The following is a 19,867-nucleotide window of genomic DNA, read 5'->3' as shown; positions in this document are numbered from 1 at the left end:
AAAGAGGGATTTTATAAAATTGCCGGTAAGATATCTTGATTGGGTGACATCATATGAACAAATTTAACCTTTCACGTTCGTTTTTTTTCTTCTGCAAAAAAGCACATTTCATACTTAGAAATATATAATGCAATAGTCTACAGTAGCTGTTAAGAATGATTTTAAATATATATTTTGAATTCCTATGATAGGATTCCCTAGAGTCATAGGAGCAATAGACTGCACATATGTTGCAATCTCCACAGCTCTAGGAGAACATGAGGCAGATTATGTGAACAGAAAGTCCTTTCACAGCCTTAATGTTCAGGTATTTGAAAAATGTGAAGTTATTTTTATTTGCATTGAGATCAATCTTTAAATAAGTAACTAACAGATAGGACAATTATTTACTGTACATTTCATCTGCAGATGACTTGTGATCATGAATGCATGATCACAAGTTTGGATGCCAAATGGCCTGGCTCAGTGCATGACTCACAAATTTTCCGTGAGTCTATTTTGTGTCAGCGCTTTGAGGAAGGCAAGTTAAAATTGGTACAGTACACTTTAAAGTTTTAATTTGAAAAGCTTACACAATTTTTCCCTTTTCTGTTCTATGACAGGGCTTTTTGATGGCCTGTTGGTAGGAGATCGAGGTTATGCATGCCAGAGGTTTTTGCTAACCCCCTATCCTGACCCTCAGACAGGGCCACAAAACCGCTTCGATGTGGCCCTCAGTAAAACCAGGGTCAAGATCGAGATGACCTTTGGCATCCTAAAGGCACGTTTCAACTGCCTTAGGCGTTTAAGAGTGTCACCAGAGCGGCATCACAGATAGTGGCTGCATGTGCCATTCTGCACAATATAGCCACTATCAGAAAGGAGCGAGTACCACCACAAAACCAGCTTCTCCCTGATGAAATTGACCCCATCACAATTGACCACCCAGCTGGCGCAGCTGTCAGAGATGCAATCACAACACAATATTTTACTTAATAAAAGCACACTGACACTGCTGATAGGTCTCAAACTGTTTTATTGGTCATGTGGCTAGGATGGAAAGAGAGAAAGAAAAATGACATTAATAAACATTCATAGTGTTCATACAGGGTAACTTGGTTAAAAAAAAACAAACAAAAGTTTGCATACTGAGATCTGTTTTTTCCAGCTGTTTGATCTCCAATTTAATTTTTTTAATTTGGAGCCTCCTCAGCTCACAGTCCAGCTCCTTCAGTGAACAGTCTAGTTCTAGACTCCTTTTGTAAAGGGCCCTGACTGAGTCTGTTTCCACCTGAAACAATTCCACCACAAACAATCATTACACGTTTCTGGAGGTTGATCAAATCACAAAAAGTGGCATGACTTTCTACAAACATAGGACTGACTGTAATTAAGGGTTTAAAGCATTACCTTGTTCACATTCCTTCTGAAGCCCATTGAGGTAGAGGCTTCAGTTTCTGGGGCAGGTTGTGAAAAATCCTACAATAAAAGAGATGTGTAAGAGCCAGTCATTTAATTATGACATTCAAATGTGTGCTATAATAAAAAGCCCAGTGCATTCACCTCAGCAACTGTCTCTGAAGACACAGACAGAGTGTCTTCATCATTTGGTTCACCCTATAAATTGAAGGCCAATTTAAATCAAAATTGTTATAAAGCAGGTTATGTTCATTGTGTTCTGTCTGGTGTACTGACCTCTGTGCAGGAGACTGTGTGCATGTGTGCTGGCTTCAACAGGGACACTGTATTTCCCTCTACTGTGCAGAACATAGAGTCAGCCATATTTAACTTTTTTTTAAAACATTAGTAATGCATTGCACACACATACCCAGTGTCACTTGCTTAGAGGAGCCAGCACCAGGGTCAGACTGTACAGCACTTGCAATCCCATCCATAATCGGCCGTCCCTTGTTGTTACTCAGTGCCAACTCCTCCGCCACAGTGTATTCTGGAGGAGGTGGCCCTCCCCCAGTTTTCCTTATGTCACACTTTTTTCTGTTTGCTGCAAACAAGTGTTTGTGATTAAATGTTCACAAAAGTAATAAAAGGTTTTGGTAAATACTCACCACTTTGAATTATATTTTTATATTTTGTTTTGATCTGCTGCCAAGAACGTTTGGAGTTGGGGTTGCATCTAAAAATCAATGAATATCAATCTTTCTTAGGATGTAATAGCCTATACATTCACACTTTACATACATTTACACACACACACACACACTTATGTATGCATGTATATATATATCAGCACGAATACACATTTTAATTTTAGCATTTAATACATTTTTAATATGATTATCCTACATAAATTTACATTAATTGTTTAACTTAGCCTCACGCATTAACGCTAATCAGCAATCTTCCTCCAAGATTGTTCTCTTGCTTTGGCAGCAGATACAGTGTTACTGCGTGCTTGAAAAACACTCCTATATTCTTCATATTTCTGAATAATAATCTCTTGCTCCTGCGCGGAAATATATATAGCTCTCGCTCTATCCATATCGAACGCGATTGGTTGTTCAGTGTCGACGTCACTCTTTTATGTGCACGCGCGTGTGGAGTAATCATAGCTTAAGGATCAAAGCCTGAGTTGACAGAGAAAGTTGATGAGCTGCGTCATGGTACCAATAAAGCCTGATTGCATCGGTTTGGTTTTGTCGACTCAAAACCAATCCTGTAACCCCGAGTTTGTTCAACTACCATCATGGTACAGGCCCCTGGTGTGTTTAGACAATTCAAATTCTACGTAGCGTAGTGTAGATCACGTGACATACTACCCTATCCCCACTCTCAAGATCCAATAAGTTAGTTTTTGAATAATTTATCTAAGTGAAGCAATGTCACAACAGATAAACCAAGTAACAAAAATGATTGTCTCACTAACACATCAAAGTAGCTATTACAAGTCCGAAGACAAAAGAGAGATAAACAAGCCTCCTTCCGTGTTGTCACTTCCAGGTTTTATAGAGAGAAGGAGAGTCCGGATTGGTTCCTTGAGGGGGAAGTTGTCACGTAAACTAATGATAATTGACAGGATGAATAACCAATCACTGAACCTAAGAATCATGACAGTGAAGATGAATGGGAGAAAAGAAAACAATCGAAATACGCTGCAGCACGTAACAGTATAGCTAGGCTGACAAAAAAAACATGGTAAAAACAACCAAGAATGACTTAAAAAATGTGGAGATACACTCACTGACCACTTTATTATGTACACCTGTACACCTACTGCGATTATCAAATCAGGCAATCGTGTGGCAGCAGTGCAATGCATAAAATCATACTGATACATGTCAGGGCTTCATAGCTTCAGTTAATGTTCACATCAACCATCAGGATGGGGAAAAATGTGATCTTAGTGATTTTGACCATGGCATGATTGTTGGTGCCAGACGGAATGGTTTGAGTATTTCTGATGTAGATCTGCGGAATGCACAACATATCAAACCTTGGGGTGAGTGGGTGTAACACAGTTGAAGGATGGGCAAGGAGGAGGCGAGAACCGGCTTGTCAACATAAATTATATTTTAATGAGAAACTCAAAACCACATAAACAAACACACATGACGGACATGTCCGTAATTCTCTCTCTCTCGAACAATCGTCACCGGCCGCCTTTATCCCTCGCGCGCCTCATCAGGCTGATTGGGGACCAGGCGCGCGATATTCCGACCGGCCCCGCCCCCCTCCGCTCCACACTGGGCTACAACAGCAGAAAACCATGTCAGGTTCCACTGCTGTCATTTTGCCCCAAGGTTTGACATTTTTTGCATTCTGAGATGCTATTCTGCTCCATACAACTGTACAGAGTGGTTATCTGAGTTACCGTAGCCTTTCTGTCAGCTTGATCCAGTCATGGCCATTCTATGTTGACCTCTGTCATCAAAAAGGTGCTTTTCTCACTGGATATGTTTTGTTTTTGGCACCATTCTGCATAAACTGTAGAGACGGTTGTGCATTTTCCCCATTCTGATGGTTGATGTGAAAATTAGCTGAAAGTCCTGACCAATATCTGCATGATTTTATGCATTGAACTGCATAAAATTGCATGAATAAATAGGTGTACAGGTGTTCTAATTAAGCGGTTGGTTGGTGAGTGTATCCTTTTATTTTTTTGAGCAGCAGTGGATGATGGGATTAAACAAACTAAACCATTTTCCTTGAAACATTGAGCACATAACTGAATGTGGGCACATGCACATTAAACTTATGGCCAGTAGATGGAGACGTTAAAAGAAACAAAAATTATTTTGTAACATGAACAATTCAAAGTATTAAAAATGAAAAGTATTTTATGATAATTTCTGTTTAGTTTTAGTTTCTTAGAAAATTGTTATTTTAGTTTTAATTTTGTTTTTCTAGGTGATTTTTGGGGATTCGTCTCAAAAGTAATTTGAGTACTGTATATTGATTCAAATTACAATGAAGCAACGTCTTGGCACAACTATATGGGTATCTATTGCAGACTAAAAGACTTTATGTGTGCTTTCACAAAAAATGAATAAAAATAACAATTCCACCATTCACTTGCAATGGAAATGGTGCCAATGAAATAGCTGTTTTGATTTTCCTTTTAAATAGATGACATTCAAAAGCTTTCAAAGAGATAGCCACACAATGAAGGGAAAATGGATGTGTACCATTCGAAGATGTTTGACAAATCTGTTAATGCAAAGCCGCATGGAATTCCCACAACAAGGAGACAGCTGCCACCACATGAGGGGGAGAGAACCAGCATGAACGAGAGAGGGAAGATGAGAGAAAGTGACAGACACTGCATCCGAATATGTGTCCAGCCCTACTACAAAGTATGCCAAAACAGTATATCAAATGAGTACAATGTCTGAATAATCAGTATTCATAATATAATATAGGCAAACAATACTAAGTGGCATATGGTATCCACTGAGATTCTGAAATGTGCAACAAGCAGACACTTTGCAACTCTATAAGGCCGGAGATTTGAAAAATTTGGAAAAAGTGGTGGGAAAATGTGAGCTTGGCAAGTCTTTTCAAGTTTAAAGGCTATAGGCAACAAGGAAGTTGTTTCTCATGGTTAAATTGTACTTGTTCTCAACACAAGTACATTGTTTTTGCCATTGTTGTTAAAATACATCATAGTCAGTTAACAGATGTTAGGATAGGTGGTATAAAAGCCAAGAAACAGCATTCTGAACTAGGTGCAGGCAAGAGTTCAGAATCAATTATCACACACAGACTTTTACATTTTTACCAAAATTGAAGCTACATGTGATAGATTGCTAAATATGATGACATTCCCAATTGTGACAGAGAATCATAAATTAGAATATCATGATTAATTGTATCATTTTAAAGGGACAGTTCACTCATTTACTCACCAAAATGATCTAATCTATATTATTCCTTTCTTCAGCAAAACACTAAAGAAGATGTTAGGAAAAATGTAAACCTCAGTTACCATTCAAGTTTTAATGAATGTAAAAAATAAGCAATGAAAGTGAACTGTGACTGAGGCTTCCATTCTTACTTATATATCCTATTGTGTTCCATGGAAGAAAGCATGTCATATGATTATGGAAAACATGAGGGTGGGTAAATGATAACAGAATTTTCCTTTTTGGGTGAACTTTCCATTTAAGGTTGCACTGTGTTTCTTGTTTAGGAGCTTTTTTTCATGTTTAAGATCTTAACTTTTATTTTGAAGTTTAGTTTTCACTTCCTTGTTCCTGTCCCTTGTTTGTCATGTGATATCCTTGTCTTGTGACCCTCTTGTTTATTCATGTTAATTAGTCCTGTGTTTTCACTGGTACTAGTCCTGTTATCTTGGTAACTGTCTTGGTTTGTCATAGTTTTTTTCTTGTTATCTTGCTCTCCCAAGTCTGTGCATTTATAGTCCTCATGTTCTCTTGTCCTTTGTCAGTTATTTTTGTTGTAAAGTTGGTCCATGGTTTGTTCCTTGTCTCAGTCAAGTTGTAGTAAATTTATAGTAAAGACATAGTGAAGTCTAGTTAATTTTCTTATTCTGTTTTGTTTTTCTTTATTGTTTTGATACTTTCACATTTTGGAGTCACATTGTACATAATAATCTGCACTTGGGTTATCACATCATCTTTGTCTGCATTACAGATTCTGGTAGTTGTGTTGCTTTTATTTGATTGAATCTTAGTTCAATAAAAAAAAGCAACACAACTACCAGAATCTACTATGTCAAAGAACACACAGGACTATGCACAGTATTTATACTACACACCTACAGTACATACTTATGGAACATACTTCATCAACATTTTGGAAGAAAGTTTGTCATTGAAATCAGCATACTGTACATTTAAAGTACTTTCGAAAGCAGCCAGATATAGCAGAATAATCTCTGTAGAGAGGAAAAAAGGGTGAATGATTGTGCCATGGTCACGACTAAATCAAGTTCTCCTTACAGTGGTGCAATACATCTAAGCTAAACTTTGTGAAATTAATGGGGAAGAGGTGATGAAAGGTGAGAAAGTATAAAAGCGAAAATGAGGGATGCCAGACAATGTGAAGAAGAAGGGACAATGTGCAAGGGTGATAAAATCACTTTCTTTAAAAGGACTGGTTTCAAAGGCATGTAAAAGAGCCCTAAATTTTAAGCACAGGGGTAAAATGAGGCTACATGAAACAGTCATCAGATTCTGTCTCTCTTTACTTTTTTAAATATATGGGAATGATATTTTAATTTGTGAATCTTTCAAAACTTTTACGAGATATTTCATAAGCTCTGCATGACTTTGTATCAGGTTTGGCATTTGCCTATGTTACATTAGAAGTATTTAGAGCAGTGGGAGCTGTGAGACATGACTCACAGATCAATACGCAAAGCTGCTGCACTGATGAGGATTTGTAGGAGCTTCCAGCCCTCTGAAGACATCTTTTCTCCTACTGCAGTGCAGCATCTGTTTACACCAGCTTCCCACACAAAGAGAATCTGGTTTGGGTGTGCCAGAATGTGATCTGACATATTTCAATTAATTCTCAATTGTGCAATCCTGAATAATAAGAAACTAACTGGAAGCACACTTCATTTATGATGAGTGTCACTTGTTTTAATTGATTGTTCTTTGGATAATTCCTTGCAATGTGTCTGAACTAGGGCTCCAAAGCCCTTATATTATCTGTTTTCATCTTCATTCTACATGGTTTTTGACCAATTAATTTACATGACCTGGTGATTGTGCCTGGATGTCCTGGCGCTCAGTGCTCTGTAGCACCAGCCATAGGGCAACAGTTCAAAGAGGGAGTGGGCAGGGTGTGTGGAGTCCAGAGTGATTCTACCTGCACGTTTCCTCACTCTGGAGACGTACAGGTCTTGGAGAGTGGGCAGGGGGGGCGCCAATAATCCTTGCAGCAGTCCCAACTGTCTGTTGTAGTTTCCTTCCATCTGATTTGGTGGCTGAACAGTATACATACAACAGTGTATACAGTATCTATTATCATTTGAATTCAGATATATTTGTTAATGAATCAATTAAACTGATTTGTAAACTGGATAATTCGCTCACATATCAGACATCACTATGGCTTGTGTATGCTTTGCTCTACTCAAGCACTAAACATGAGCAATATCTAGCCAAAATACTTTAGATTATCTTATAAATGCCCCTTTTTTTCAATTTATGATTTCTACTGAGAATTAAGTACTGAAGTCATTCAATATTTGCTTGGTTATCACAAAGATACTTGAGTACGTTCAAGATTTAGATGTCATATTATGGAGGCTAAGAAGCCAGTTTTAAACCTCTTTCCTTAGGAGATACTTTCATATAAAACTGCTTTTTCCTCTCCTCCCTGACCTACAGAGAAGCTGACGTTCAGGGACGTGAAGTCTCCTCAGGAGTTTCGACAGGATGATGTTGCTGAAGTGATCTGTGATGTCACCAGCTCTCCCGTGCCTGTAGTCGCCTGGTTTTTCAACAACCTGGAAATTACTGAAGATAGTGAGAGTAAGTAATCTGCCCTTCCACCCGCTATTTTGTTTTGCCAGTACAAGGTAATAATACATAATCACAAGTACATGTGTTCAGAATTCTCTGGAGATTAATGGGTAATTTCCGAAGTGACATTACTTCCTGTTTCTGTTCAGTACATGTTTTGACTCTTAAGCGATTAGAGTTCTGCTTAGATAGAGTTTGAATCCCTTATGTCTTTTTCTGTATATAATATGTGTTTACATTGTATATTGCAGGTGTTAATTAATCTGATTTAATATCACTGATAATTTGTGCTTCTTATGCTGTAAATAAGATCTGCTTAGTTGATATTAGTTTTTCTACTTAATATTACATTAATATTTGTTATTGCATATAAGCAGGATTTTGGACCACTTAAATTTCAAAGTGGACAGTACTAACCAGCACAAAACCACAGAAATAAAAATCAAATAATTTACAATACGTCCTTTCACTCGACGTTGTCTGGTTAACATAAACACTCAGGGTGTTGCTTTATGTGTGGTGTCTTTAACTACTATATAATTAAGCATTTGATACAACGTGCTTATTATGTGCATAAGTGTTTTTGCATTGTACTTTCATTTAAAGTACCTGCGTCTAATTACATTTGTAGTTACACTTTTATGCTTACCCCTAATCCTAAACCCTAACCTAATCTAAGCCCTAAACCTACCTGTACCTCAACCTCAGTAGCAGCAAATGTGAATCTTGTGAGAATTTTGCAGAACAACATGTATTTACACATTAAATACATTGTACTCTATGTACTTAATGTTAGTACCTAGTAGTTAAAGACACCTAATATAAAGTCTGACCATACTCAGATATACATGGAAGAGGTTTTTATTGCTTATTGTCTTTTTATCCGATCACCTCTGGTTAGGACACTGCTCTAAAGGCTCTTTTGGACTTTTATTCGGCTGTAAGATTTTTACAAATATTTCCTATCACACAGCAAATGTCACAAACTGGCGCTATTACTCCCTTTCAAAGGTGAGCTCAGTGTTGACAAGTTATCACGTGTTAACATCATGTAAATGGGATTTCAGCCAGTGAAAAATATAGGTTTTATTTTTAAGGCAAAATTAGCCTGTGATTAAAGTCATCAAATGATCTTTGGCCCTCCAGAGTTTCAGCTTCTACAAAACAACAATTTGCAAATCCAGAGAGTGACTAAAGCAGATGAAGGAGTGTATCGCTGTGAAGCCAGAGTCGAGGCCAGGGGAGAGATTGACTTCCGGGACATCATCTTAGTGGTTAACGGTAAGTTTGGAGAGCTGTCAAGTCCCTTTGGCAGAGATATATACTCATGAATGTAAGGAACAGCATTGAAGTTTTATGTTTAGTGACATTGAGTTCATATTGACATCAAGTACATTGAGTTCAAATGCTCTTTCTTCAGCTCAAAAAGTTTAATTACTTTGCCTGACCCACGGTGATGAAACGGGTGATGAAAACAACAAAGGGTCGCATTGCATTAAAAATCTGTGCAGGCACTTTTAAATGTGTTTGACACTTCTGATCATCAGGACATATTGTATTTTGGATGCTGGTGTCTTCACTAGTCTTCTTAACTAGATGAACCAGCATGACCACCTTTGTCATACACCATCACCAAAAATAAGTTTCCTTGGTGAACAACATAGCTTTGCTGGTCCACCATTTAGACCAATACTAAATCAGCATATACCGGCTTGGACCAGCATCAAGTTTGTCTAAGCTGGTCTTTTCACAGTACTTTATTACTCTTCATGATATTGATCAAACAGACAGATAAAAGAAGAGACTATATTGAACTTATTGTTGAAATAGACAACAGTATTTTCATTGACCAGCCCTGTCCTTCACGTGAAAGCTGTAAATATCTTATTATCTCAATGTCATTAGCCTTGTGTGTTGTCCTTGTCTAATGTGGTAATCGCTGGACATAAACGGGTGTCTCCTCAGTTTACTTCTGAAATTTTCCTTGCTGATCTAATCATGGTGCTCGACGAGGCATGACTGATAATCCAGTCGACATGACAACAAATATCAGAGCCCAACATTAAACAAATGTCACTCTGTGGGGCTGCTTAAAAGCCCCTGGCCACTAGTGTTAGATATGGAATGCAAAATTAACATGTCTTTGTCGTCTAAGAGAGGTTTTGATCATTACAAAGTTATCTGGGTTAGCTGGTATGTTGTCGGATGAAAAGTCTCTTGGCACTTTGAAATGAATTTGTTTAGCATATACCCATGACACATACTAAACAGAGTCTATGTGATATCTGTAATGGTGTGGCTTTATTCTATATCCCAGTTGTTCTTGTGAAAACTATAGAATGAATATGAGGGCACTTTAAGGCCAAAAGTATGTGGACACACCCTCATAGTTAATGGATTTGTCTATTTAAGCTACCCATTACTAATAGGTTCATAAAATCAAATCATAATGTAGAATGGAGTGTACCAAAGCCCCTTTGTGCACAAAGTGAGAACCATAAAGAAATCAAGCATAACTTTATTTAATGCAGTCAAGTTAGTCAAGCTTGCAATCAGCTGATGCTCAGCTGATCATGACATCTGCCAATATAATTCAGTCTTCAATCAAAGTGGTTATTTTTAAGTCCTCCCTTCGTTCATTCTCTCAGCTGCTTTGGATGCAAACACCTCTTAAAACCCTCCTCTGTCCCCCAGTTCTACCTCTTGTATGATTCAACAATCAATTGTAAGTTTATCTTCAATGTGTTTGCGACTTCTTCTAGATTTGCCAACTTGTTATATTTGGAGTTCTATCCAGTGTCTATTAAATCAATATTATGCAAATGATCTATTGTACCATATTGCACTGTCAGAAATGCGAAAATCGTACAATGTTGTAATATAAATCTGATGGATCTGTTCTGTTACTCCTGGGGTGTTTATTCACTTCTCTCCATGTTTCATCCATACTTGGCTGCATGGATGGGTGGGGAGTTTGCCCAGAACAGAACTATACTGTCAACACCAGCAGATGCTTGAATTGTAATAAAGTCTTAAGTCAAGTCAAGTATTAAAGTAATATTAATTTGACAGAAGTGGTTCTAACTGAGTCTGGTGTGGAAAAACTTGTGGCCTGCACAAAGCCCAGGCCTGAAGCTTATTTCACACCTTTTGGATGAACTGGAATGCCAATGTTGAGCCAGGCCCTTCCGCTTTACAACAGTGCATGACCTCATGGATGTTCTTGTGTCTGAATGGGAGAAAATTCCCATAGCCGTGTTGCAGCATCTAGTGGAAAGCTTTCCCAGAAGAATGGAAGCTTTTATAGCCACAGATGGAGGACCAACCCCTAATTAATGCCCATGGTTTGTTAATGAAATGTTTAACAAGCACATATGGATGTTGTCATGTTTAGATGTGTTTTTGTTCATGTTTTGTTTTCATGTGTTTTATTTTGAAATTCTAGTTCCTGTTTCATGCCATGTGGTTCACTTGTCATGTGATTTTATGTTTCCCTCCATGTTCATGTGTCTTGTTTTCATTGGTTTATTGTCTTATCTGTTCTATGTTGTCATTGGTTTAAGTTTATTAGTCTTGTTATCTTGTTTATAGTTCTGTCTGTTCATTGGTTGTCTTGTTATCCATGTCTGTGTAGTTAAGCCCTCATGTTTTCCATTGTCCCTTGTCAAGTATTGAATGTTGATGTAACCTTGTTTGCTAAGTCTAGTTTAGTCAAGTTTATGTTCAGGTTAATTGTTTATGTTTAGTTTAGTTTATGTCTATATTTAGGGTTTTGGATTTCAAAAATTTCAATAAACTGCACTTGGGTTCTTCATCTTCACGTCATCGTCATCATCATTGCCATTGCCAGCTACAACGTTACAATTGTGCTGTTCAGGTACACACATACTTTTAGCCATGAAGTCTATTTTGATTTATCAGTGACATTTTGTGCCAGAGGAAATTTGTATTGCTCAAAGGTTGCACTTTCATAGCTCACTTATGACTTTAAGGTAATTGAGTTCACAGATATGTTTCATTGCTGCCAATAAGAGTATAGAGGTATAAAATGCATATGGATCGCATAGCAAAGATCATTTTGTTTTTGGCATTTGAGAATTATGAGATGTTTGAATGCATATTGAAATCTCTGACTTTAATTGCAGCTTTGGTTTCTTGGAAAATCTAAGAACAAATTGGGGCACTGTTGAGCTCCCTGTTAGGTTTTTTTTTTTCTTTGGAGAAGCAGGAAATGTAAACAAAAGTCTGCTCTCACCAAGGAACAACTGCCATTAATTATATCTCATTTGTGATTATTTTTCCTACAGTGTATTCTTTTTTGTACCAGAATGATCAAGCCTTTGAAAGCTTGCAAGTCAAGTCAAGTGGTTTTTATTGTCGTTTCAACCATATACAGTTAGTACAGTACACAGCAAAACGAGACAACGTTCCTCCAGGACCATGGTGCTACATAAAAACAACAAAGGACCAACATAGGACCCCGTGAGACTACACAACGAAATAAAATACCTATATAAACTACCTATATATATATATATATACCTATATAAAGTGCACGTGCAAACATGTGCAAAAAGTACAGGACAGTACAACAAATTACTGACAATGAACAGGACAATAGACAGTGCAGCGCCGACCAGTACTCAGTAGTGCAAAAAGATGACAGTTTCTAAAAATGTAAACATAACATACTATGAGATAATGTTCTATGCACATAGCAGTTATTGAGGTAGCAGACAGTTATAAAGTGACAGTAATTAAAGTGCAACTCAGGACACGTGTGTGTCAAACCAGTCTCTGAGTATTGAGGAGTCTGATGGCTTGGGGAAGAAGCTGTTACACAGTCTGGCCGTGAGGGCCCGAATGCTTCGGTACCTCTTGCCAGACGGGAGGAGGGTAAAGAGTTTGTGTGAGGGGTGTGTGGTGTCAGTCCACAATGCTGGTTGCTTCTATGGATACAGTGTTTTTTGTAAATGTCTTTGATGGAGGGAAGAGAGACCCCAATGATCTTCTCAGCTGTCCTCACTATCCTCTGCAGGGCTTTGCGGTCCGAAGCGGTGCAAGTCCCAAACCAGGCAGTGATGCAGCTGCTCAGGATGCTCTCAATAGTCCCTCGATAGAATGTAGTGAGGATGGGGGTTGGGAGATGTGCTTTCCTCAGCCTTCGAAGAAAGTAGAGACGCTGCTGGGCTTTCTTGGTGATAGAGCTGGTGTTGAGGGACCAGGTGAGGTTCTCCGCCAAGTGAACACCAAGGAATTTGGTGCTTTGACGATCTCCACAGAGGAGCCGTCGATGTTCAGCGAGTGTGTTCACCTTGTGCTCTCCTAAAGTCAACAACCATCTCTTTTGTTTTGTCGACATTCAGGGACAGGTTGTTGGCTCTACACCAGTTCGTCAGCCGCTGCACCTCCTCTCTGTATGCTGACTCGTTGTTCTTGCTGATGAGACCCACCACGGTCGTGTCATCGGCGAACTTGATGATGTGATTCGAGCTGTGCATTGCTGCACAGTCGTGAGTCAGCAGAGTGAACAGCAGTGGACTGAGCACACAGCCCTGGGGGCCCCAGTGCTCAGTGTGGTGGTGGTGGAGATGCTGTTCCCGATCCGGACTGACTGAGGTCTCCCAGTCAGGAAGTCCAGAATCCAGTTGCAGAGGGAGGTGTCCAGGCCCAGCAGGTTCAGCTTTCCAATCAGGTGCTGGGGAATGATTGTGTTGAATGCTGAGCTGAAATCTATGAACAGCATTCGAACGTATGAGTCCTTATTGTCTAGGTGGGTGAGGGCCAGATGGAGGGTTGTGGTGATGGCATCGTCCGTTGAACGGTTTGAACGATCACGCAAACTGCAGTGGGTCTAGTGAGGGGGCAGCTGGGTCTTAATCTGCCTCATGACAAGCCTCTCGAAGCACTTCATGATGATGGGTGTAAGTGCGACGGGACGGTAGTCGTTGAGGCAGGACACTGAAGACTTCTTTGGCATGGGGATGATGGTGGTGGCCTTGAAGCACGTTGGAACGACGGCGCTGCTCAGAGAGATGTTGAAGATGTCGGTAAGAACATCTGCTAGCTGGTCTGCACATGCCAGGAATGTTGTCTGGTCCAGCAGCCTTCCGTGGGTTGACTCTACGTAGAGTTTTCCTCACATCTGCCGTGGTAAGACAGAGCACCTGGTCGTTGGGAGGAGGGGTGGACTTCCTCGCCATCACGTCGTTCTGCACTTCAAACCGAGCGTAGAAGTCGTTCAGCGCATCTGGAAGGGAGGCATCTTTGTCACAGGCACCTGATGTTGTCCTGTAGTTGGTGATGGCCTGGATGCCCTGCCACATGCGCCACGTGTCACCGCTGTCCTGGAAGTGACTGTGGATTCTCTGGGCGTGTGCACGCTTTGCCTCTCTGATTGCCCGTGACAGTTTGGCCCTAGCTGTTCTTAGGGCTGCCTTATCGCCTGCTCTGAAGGCGGAGTCTCGGGACCTCAGCAGCGTGCGCACCTCCGCAGTCATCCACGGCTTCTGGTTGGAGCGTGTGGTGATGGTCTTGGAGAAAGTGACATCATCAATGCACTTGCTGATGTAGCTGGTCACTGATGCTGTGTATTCCTCCAAGTTGGTAGAATCGCCATATGTTGCAGCCTCCCTGAACATGTGCCAGTCAGTACACTCAAAACAGTCCTGAAGAGCAGAGATGGCTCCTGCTGGCCAGGTTTTCACCTGCTTCTGAAGCGGTTTTGTGCGTCTGACGAGCCGGTCTGTATGCTGGAATTAACATAACAGAGATGTGGTCTGAGTAGCCGAGGTGGGGCGGGGCTCCGCCTGCAGCGCCTGGGATGTTTGTGTAAACGAGATCAAGCGTTAGCCCCTCTCGTTGAAAAGTCCTCATACTGATGGAATTTAGGGAGCACTGTCTTGAGATTTGCATGGTTGAAATCTCCGCGACAATAAACAGTCCGTCGGGGTGAGCGTTCTGCAGTTCAGCTCATAGCCCCATACAGTTCACAGAGCGCTTCCTTAGCGTTAGCGCTGGGGAATGTAAACTCGGTTATGCAAACAGTGGTGAATTCCGTGGTAGATAAAAAGGTCTGCATCTAACAGTCACAAGCTCCAACAGCGATGAACAGTAACTAGAGACTAGCATAGAGTTCTTGCACCATTCCGTGTTGATGTAAACACACAAGCCACCACCGCGAGTCTTACCGCAGAGAGCTGTATTTCTGTCGGCACGAAACGAGGCGAGCCCGTCTAGCTGAATGGCGGCATCCGAACTCTGTCGCTGAGCCACGTCTCCGTGAAAACAAAGACGCAGCAGTCTCTAAACTCACGCTGCGTAGCCTGCTGGAGTCGGATATAGTCCAGTTTATTGTCCAGGGAGCAAACATTTGAGAGCAGGATAGACGGGAGAGCCGGCCGGCTAGGGTTTGTTTTTAGCCTAGCATGGACCCCGCCCTCTTTCGCGCTTCGCTTTCGCGACACCGCTTACGACGTCCTCTCCCCCGCCACCGGCATCAGGCGACGCCGAGGGCTGGAGGCCTAGTCTCCACAGCAAGCCGAGTATGCGTAGCGCCTCCTGCAGGTCATCATGCAGCTTGGTTTTTGCATGAGTCTTATATTTCAGTAGTGTCTGGTGATGGTAGACACGAACACCGGTTGCTCCGATGTCCATGTGTTGCAAAAGTCGGGCTTTTTTAACAAAAATAGCACCATTGTGGATCCGGAGTGGCCGCTGCGTGCTACCGCGCCGCCATCTTGGAATCCAAGATGCAGTTGTTGATGATAAAATTCAATTCACTCTTTGTAAGATGTTTAGCTGACCCAATTTGATGTCTTAATGCCCAATTGTGTCTCACATTAGCCATTTCATTGCATGACAAACTGTGCATGCATGCGCACATGTTAGGGAAGCTATAGCCACAAGATAAGTAGATAAGTTGAAGTTATACAGGCAAGCATTATCTAAAAAATAGCATTTTAAAATAGAGTATAACTTATATACAGTTATGAGCCATAAAAGATCTGATGAGCTCATAAACAGAAGAGTAAGAGAAATTATACAGAGAGGCCACCCGAAAGACTGCCCTGCGGACCACCAAAGTCTACCAAAACTAGGCATAAATGAGCTAAAGAGGCCTGAAAATAATCCATAAAAGCTGCTCTGTTAAGTGTCAACTCTCTTCCAGAACAAAAGAACGATTTAACCCTCTCAGCTGAAGGAACATCCTTCACCCAAAAACCCACTCAGAACTAAACCAGTCTTTGTCCTGCGATATAGACAATTTTCTACACTTAAAAATAGTCTAATAAAGGAGCACAAGACATTTTCTGTGGAAGCATGACCACCACATGCTAATAATCATCCAAGACAGAGACTGAACAGACTGTCACTGGATCTGACCCAGCCAAAGAACCAAAACAATGCAGCAAAATGCAGCAGAACACAAATTCACCGCCAGACTTTTGCTAGAAAATGCTGGTGTTTTATTTAAATATTTCAAGTAACCCAATTACTAATCGAGGTATACTAAATGGAAGTATAGATGGTTCAGGGCATGGTCTATTGACATGGTTTTCTGTTACAGATCATTTCCATTCACTTTGTTACAGCTCACTCATCAACCTGTTTTTATGATTGTCTATGTGTATTAGTTTAGTTTTATGTTGTAGATTAGTAATAAAGTCTTGTTTGTATTCAAAGATAATTTGTGGTATTTTTTTTATTAATCTCATCAATTGGTTCTTAAGATTTATGCTCTGTGCTCGAACAATATTTCAACATATGTGTGATATTATTTTCAATTGCTATGAGAATAGTATTACTCTAAAGAGTTAACAGAGGTGTCATATCAACTTAGTGTAACCAAGTGATTAAGTAAACCTTAATTGTTTCAATATTTAGTCATAATTGCCTTTTTGAGCTAAAATTACTTGCATATCAATTGTGAGCAGATACACAAAGACTGTTGTATTACATATTTAATTACATACCTAATAATTTGTAATTTGTCCTTCATATAATGGTGGTCGAACTCGGACAGGATACTTAAACTAATTATTTACATATAAAATCCTACATATTTCTTCTGAAGATATGTGGGCAGTTTAATTTAAATTGTGAGCATATTGCAAATCACTCAGTCTTTGTGCTGAATTTTATATAATTCCCTACATACTATTGGTAAAGAATGCTGGCAGTTGTAAATATACCCTTCCACAAAGTTGCTAATTTCCAACATATTACTGGTGGAGAATGCGGGAAGATTCTAAACGAGTTGTTTATATTTTAAAGAGCAACATGCAGGTTGGACACCCCTATATAGCATAGTGTATGTTGATGATAAAACAACTAGATTTTCTGAACTGGAGTAATATATATTTAGCCATTAACGATATTTTGAGATAAATTGTGATAAAATAACTTCCGCGTCTATAAAGCACTAACCGGAAGTGACGATGGCCGAGGGAGTCTGGTCAAGTTCAAGCTCAGGTTACAATGGATGCGAATGAAGAAACAGAGTTCTCCGGTGTGGACGAACATGCCTATGATGGCCCACAGGCCTATAATTATGAGCCTCCTAGGCGAGATAGAAGCCAGGGGGAGATCAGGGGGATACAAAATCAGACGGGAGGGCGGCAGGAGAACAGTTTGAATTGAAATGCGGGGGAAACGGGAGAGTTGGGCTAGCTTCCTGCCAATAGCTATAGCATTGTGCAAACTACTAAATTCATTTGAGAAGGCAGACAATTACGTTACGACAACCTGTCCTAAAGCTCAGTCTCTCTCCCTCTCTCTGTATTATTATACTAAATATTAAATATTTAATATTATAAAAAATATATTATATAAAAATATTATACTATTATTATTACGAAATACACAAATTAAGAGTTAAAAAAATTAAAAGTAAGACTTACTCTGCTAAGTGCTCGTTTTCATTGCACAGAATGTCTGCTAACGTTAGCACTTGGTCCTCCAGTCCGCCAGCGCCAAAATCCGGTGTAAACTTTGGCGGTGGACTTGATTCCATCGAGTGCACTGAGGGAACAGCATCAGTAATCAGCCTCACGTGGTCCTTACTCCGAAATCCCATCCGAGACTCCAACAAATCTCCAGGTCGATAATTCTCGGAGTGAAATGTGCGCCACAAGCGACCGAGTGTGTGGTAACAGACGCGGCAGTGAAGTCTGCTCTCTTCACCTGCACAAAACGCACCCAAGACCGAAAAGCCTTGTTTTTCCTAGAAGGAAAATGATGGACACGATGTCCTGACAGGCTGGAATTAGTGCAACCAGCACAAACACAATAATTTACCATTATGGCTTCTCTAAAACTCGATCTAAAACTTTCTGTCTCTCACTACTGCTCTAACTACATCAACACCCAACAATGAGAGAGCTGACCGCAAGCTCTTTTATTTGCCTTGCCCTACGTCATATGACGCGTTGCTATAGCGGGAAAGGCGTATTCCAGAGCCTAGCACATTTTCATCAAAATCTCTACATCAAATGAGATTTCATTAGTAATTTCTACATATGTGTTTTTAAAAGACCTCTGCAGACAATATAAAGTATTAATTCAGTTATAAATTCAACCTGCATGTTGCTCTTTAACCATATAGTCATTCTTTTCTTTGGATCCAGATAACAAATCAGAAAATAATGAAATTTGATTACAATGTGCGTTAAATGACATATGTATTGTGCGCCAGCTTGTTGCTATAACAACGAAAAAGCAAGAGCTCATATTTGCATTCCTGTTATGAGTGAAAGGTCTAATGTTACAGTCAGTGCTCATGAAAGGGCACATGAATTGAATTTATCTCTCTGATGAAACCAACACAGTCACAATTTATGGAATAAAGTTCCAGTTAAAGTGAAAACTCAATGAAAGGATCTTAAAATTTCCCCCTGCCAGGATGAAGAAATCTCCTCACAGGGCAGTAAGGGTAAAGAGAAGAGTGACATTCCTCTACCTCTTCCTAAATGGCCTTATTTTATAGCTAGATTTATTGGAGAAGTGATGTACGCATTTTTTGTGCCTGCTTGCTGAGCGAATTTGAAAATGACTCATGTTAGAATGTGCATCATTGTCCATGTGTAATTTTGAACTGGAGTGTAAATTGATCACGCTAGAAAATGCAGTAAATCTGTGTATAGACCCTGCTATGTAACCAGAAACTGACACAAAAATCTGCTCTGATCAAATTACGTTGTTTTTTAAACCGCCACAGTGAAGCTGCCACTTAAATATAAATTAATCTCTCTTCGAACGAGTTGAAAGTATAAGCACCACTCCGTAAAACAAATACATGATTTGTCTGTAACTTGCATTGCATAAGAATTGCTCTTAAAAAGAACTAGAGTGACAAATACTGACTGTACACACACAAAATTACTGACTGTAAATGTGAGATAACGAAGTGTAATTTAACTTTTCTGATTAGTTTGATAGACAGGCTTTGCAATGGCAAAAGAGGGGCAATAACATCCTGTTCAATACAAAACCAGGGAGGGGCTCTCTCAGGTGGAAGTGACCAGAGAGCCAAATGTCTGAGACCAAAATAATAATAAAACAGAATATTGGGTAGGCCTAGACCAACTTTTTCAATTACCATTTACCATTCCAAATGAAGTACTTTGCTATGCTATCAAATTGCTTGAAGTGAGGGGGACATCTACAGGGAGATATTGTAACAGATAGTTAAATTGTGGACTACAATTTATTTTAATAACATTAACATTCCCAATCATAGATAAATGTAATGAAGCCCGCCTACCCACATCACTTGAAAACCTTTTTATTAAGGGATAAAATTAACTCTAATTAAATAAGACAAGTTTACTGGAAATAAAATGCCCAAATACTTTATGCCCTGTTTGGGCCACTGGAAGGCACCCGGTTGTTACTGGGCTGTTACTGGGCAGTACGCTGTCAGAGCCAAAGCTTTG

General features: G+C 39.9%; 1 protein-coding gene across 3 annotated transcripts in view; it reads left to right on the top strand.

Moving 5' to 3' along the window:
* Positions 1-19,867, top strand: part of ncam2 (neural cell adhesion molecule 2) — a 399,400-nt gene that overhangs the window by 238,491 nt on the left and 141,042 nt on the right. For all 3 annotated transcript variants that reach the window (XM_052141957.1, XM_052141956.1, XM_052141958.1), the window contains exons 4-5: positions 7,797-7,940; positions 9,078-9,212. In XM_052141957.1, the coding sequence (XP_051997917.1) occupies positions 7,797-7,940; positions 9,078-9,212 (279 nt within the window). The remainder of the gene's footprint in view (positions 1-7,796; positions 7,941-9,077; positions 9,213-19,867) is intronic.

This window comes from Xyrauchen texanus, chromosome 14 (assembly GCF_025860055.1).
Source record: "Xyrauchen texanus isolate HMW12.3.18 chromosome 14, RBS_HiC_50CHRs, whole genome shotgun sequence".
NCBI classification, from domain to species: Eukaryota; Metazoa; Chordata; class Actinopteri; order Cypriniformes; family Catostomidae; genus Xyrauchen; species Xyrauchen texanus.
This window is presented reverse-complemented; position numbering and strand designations above follow the sequence as displayed.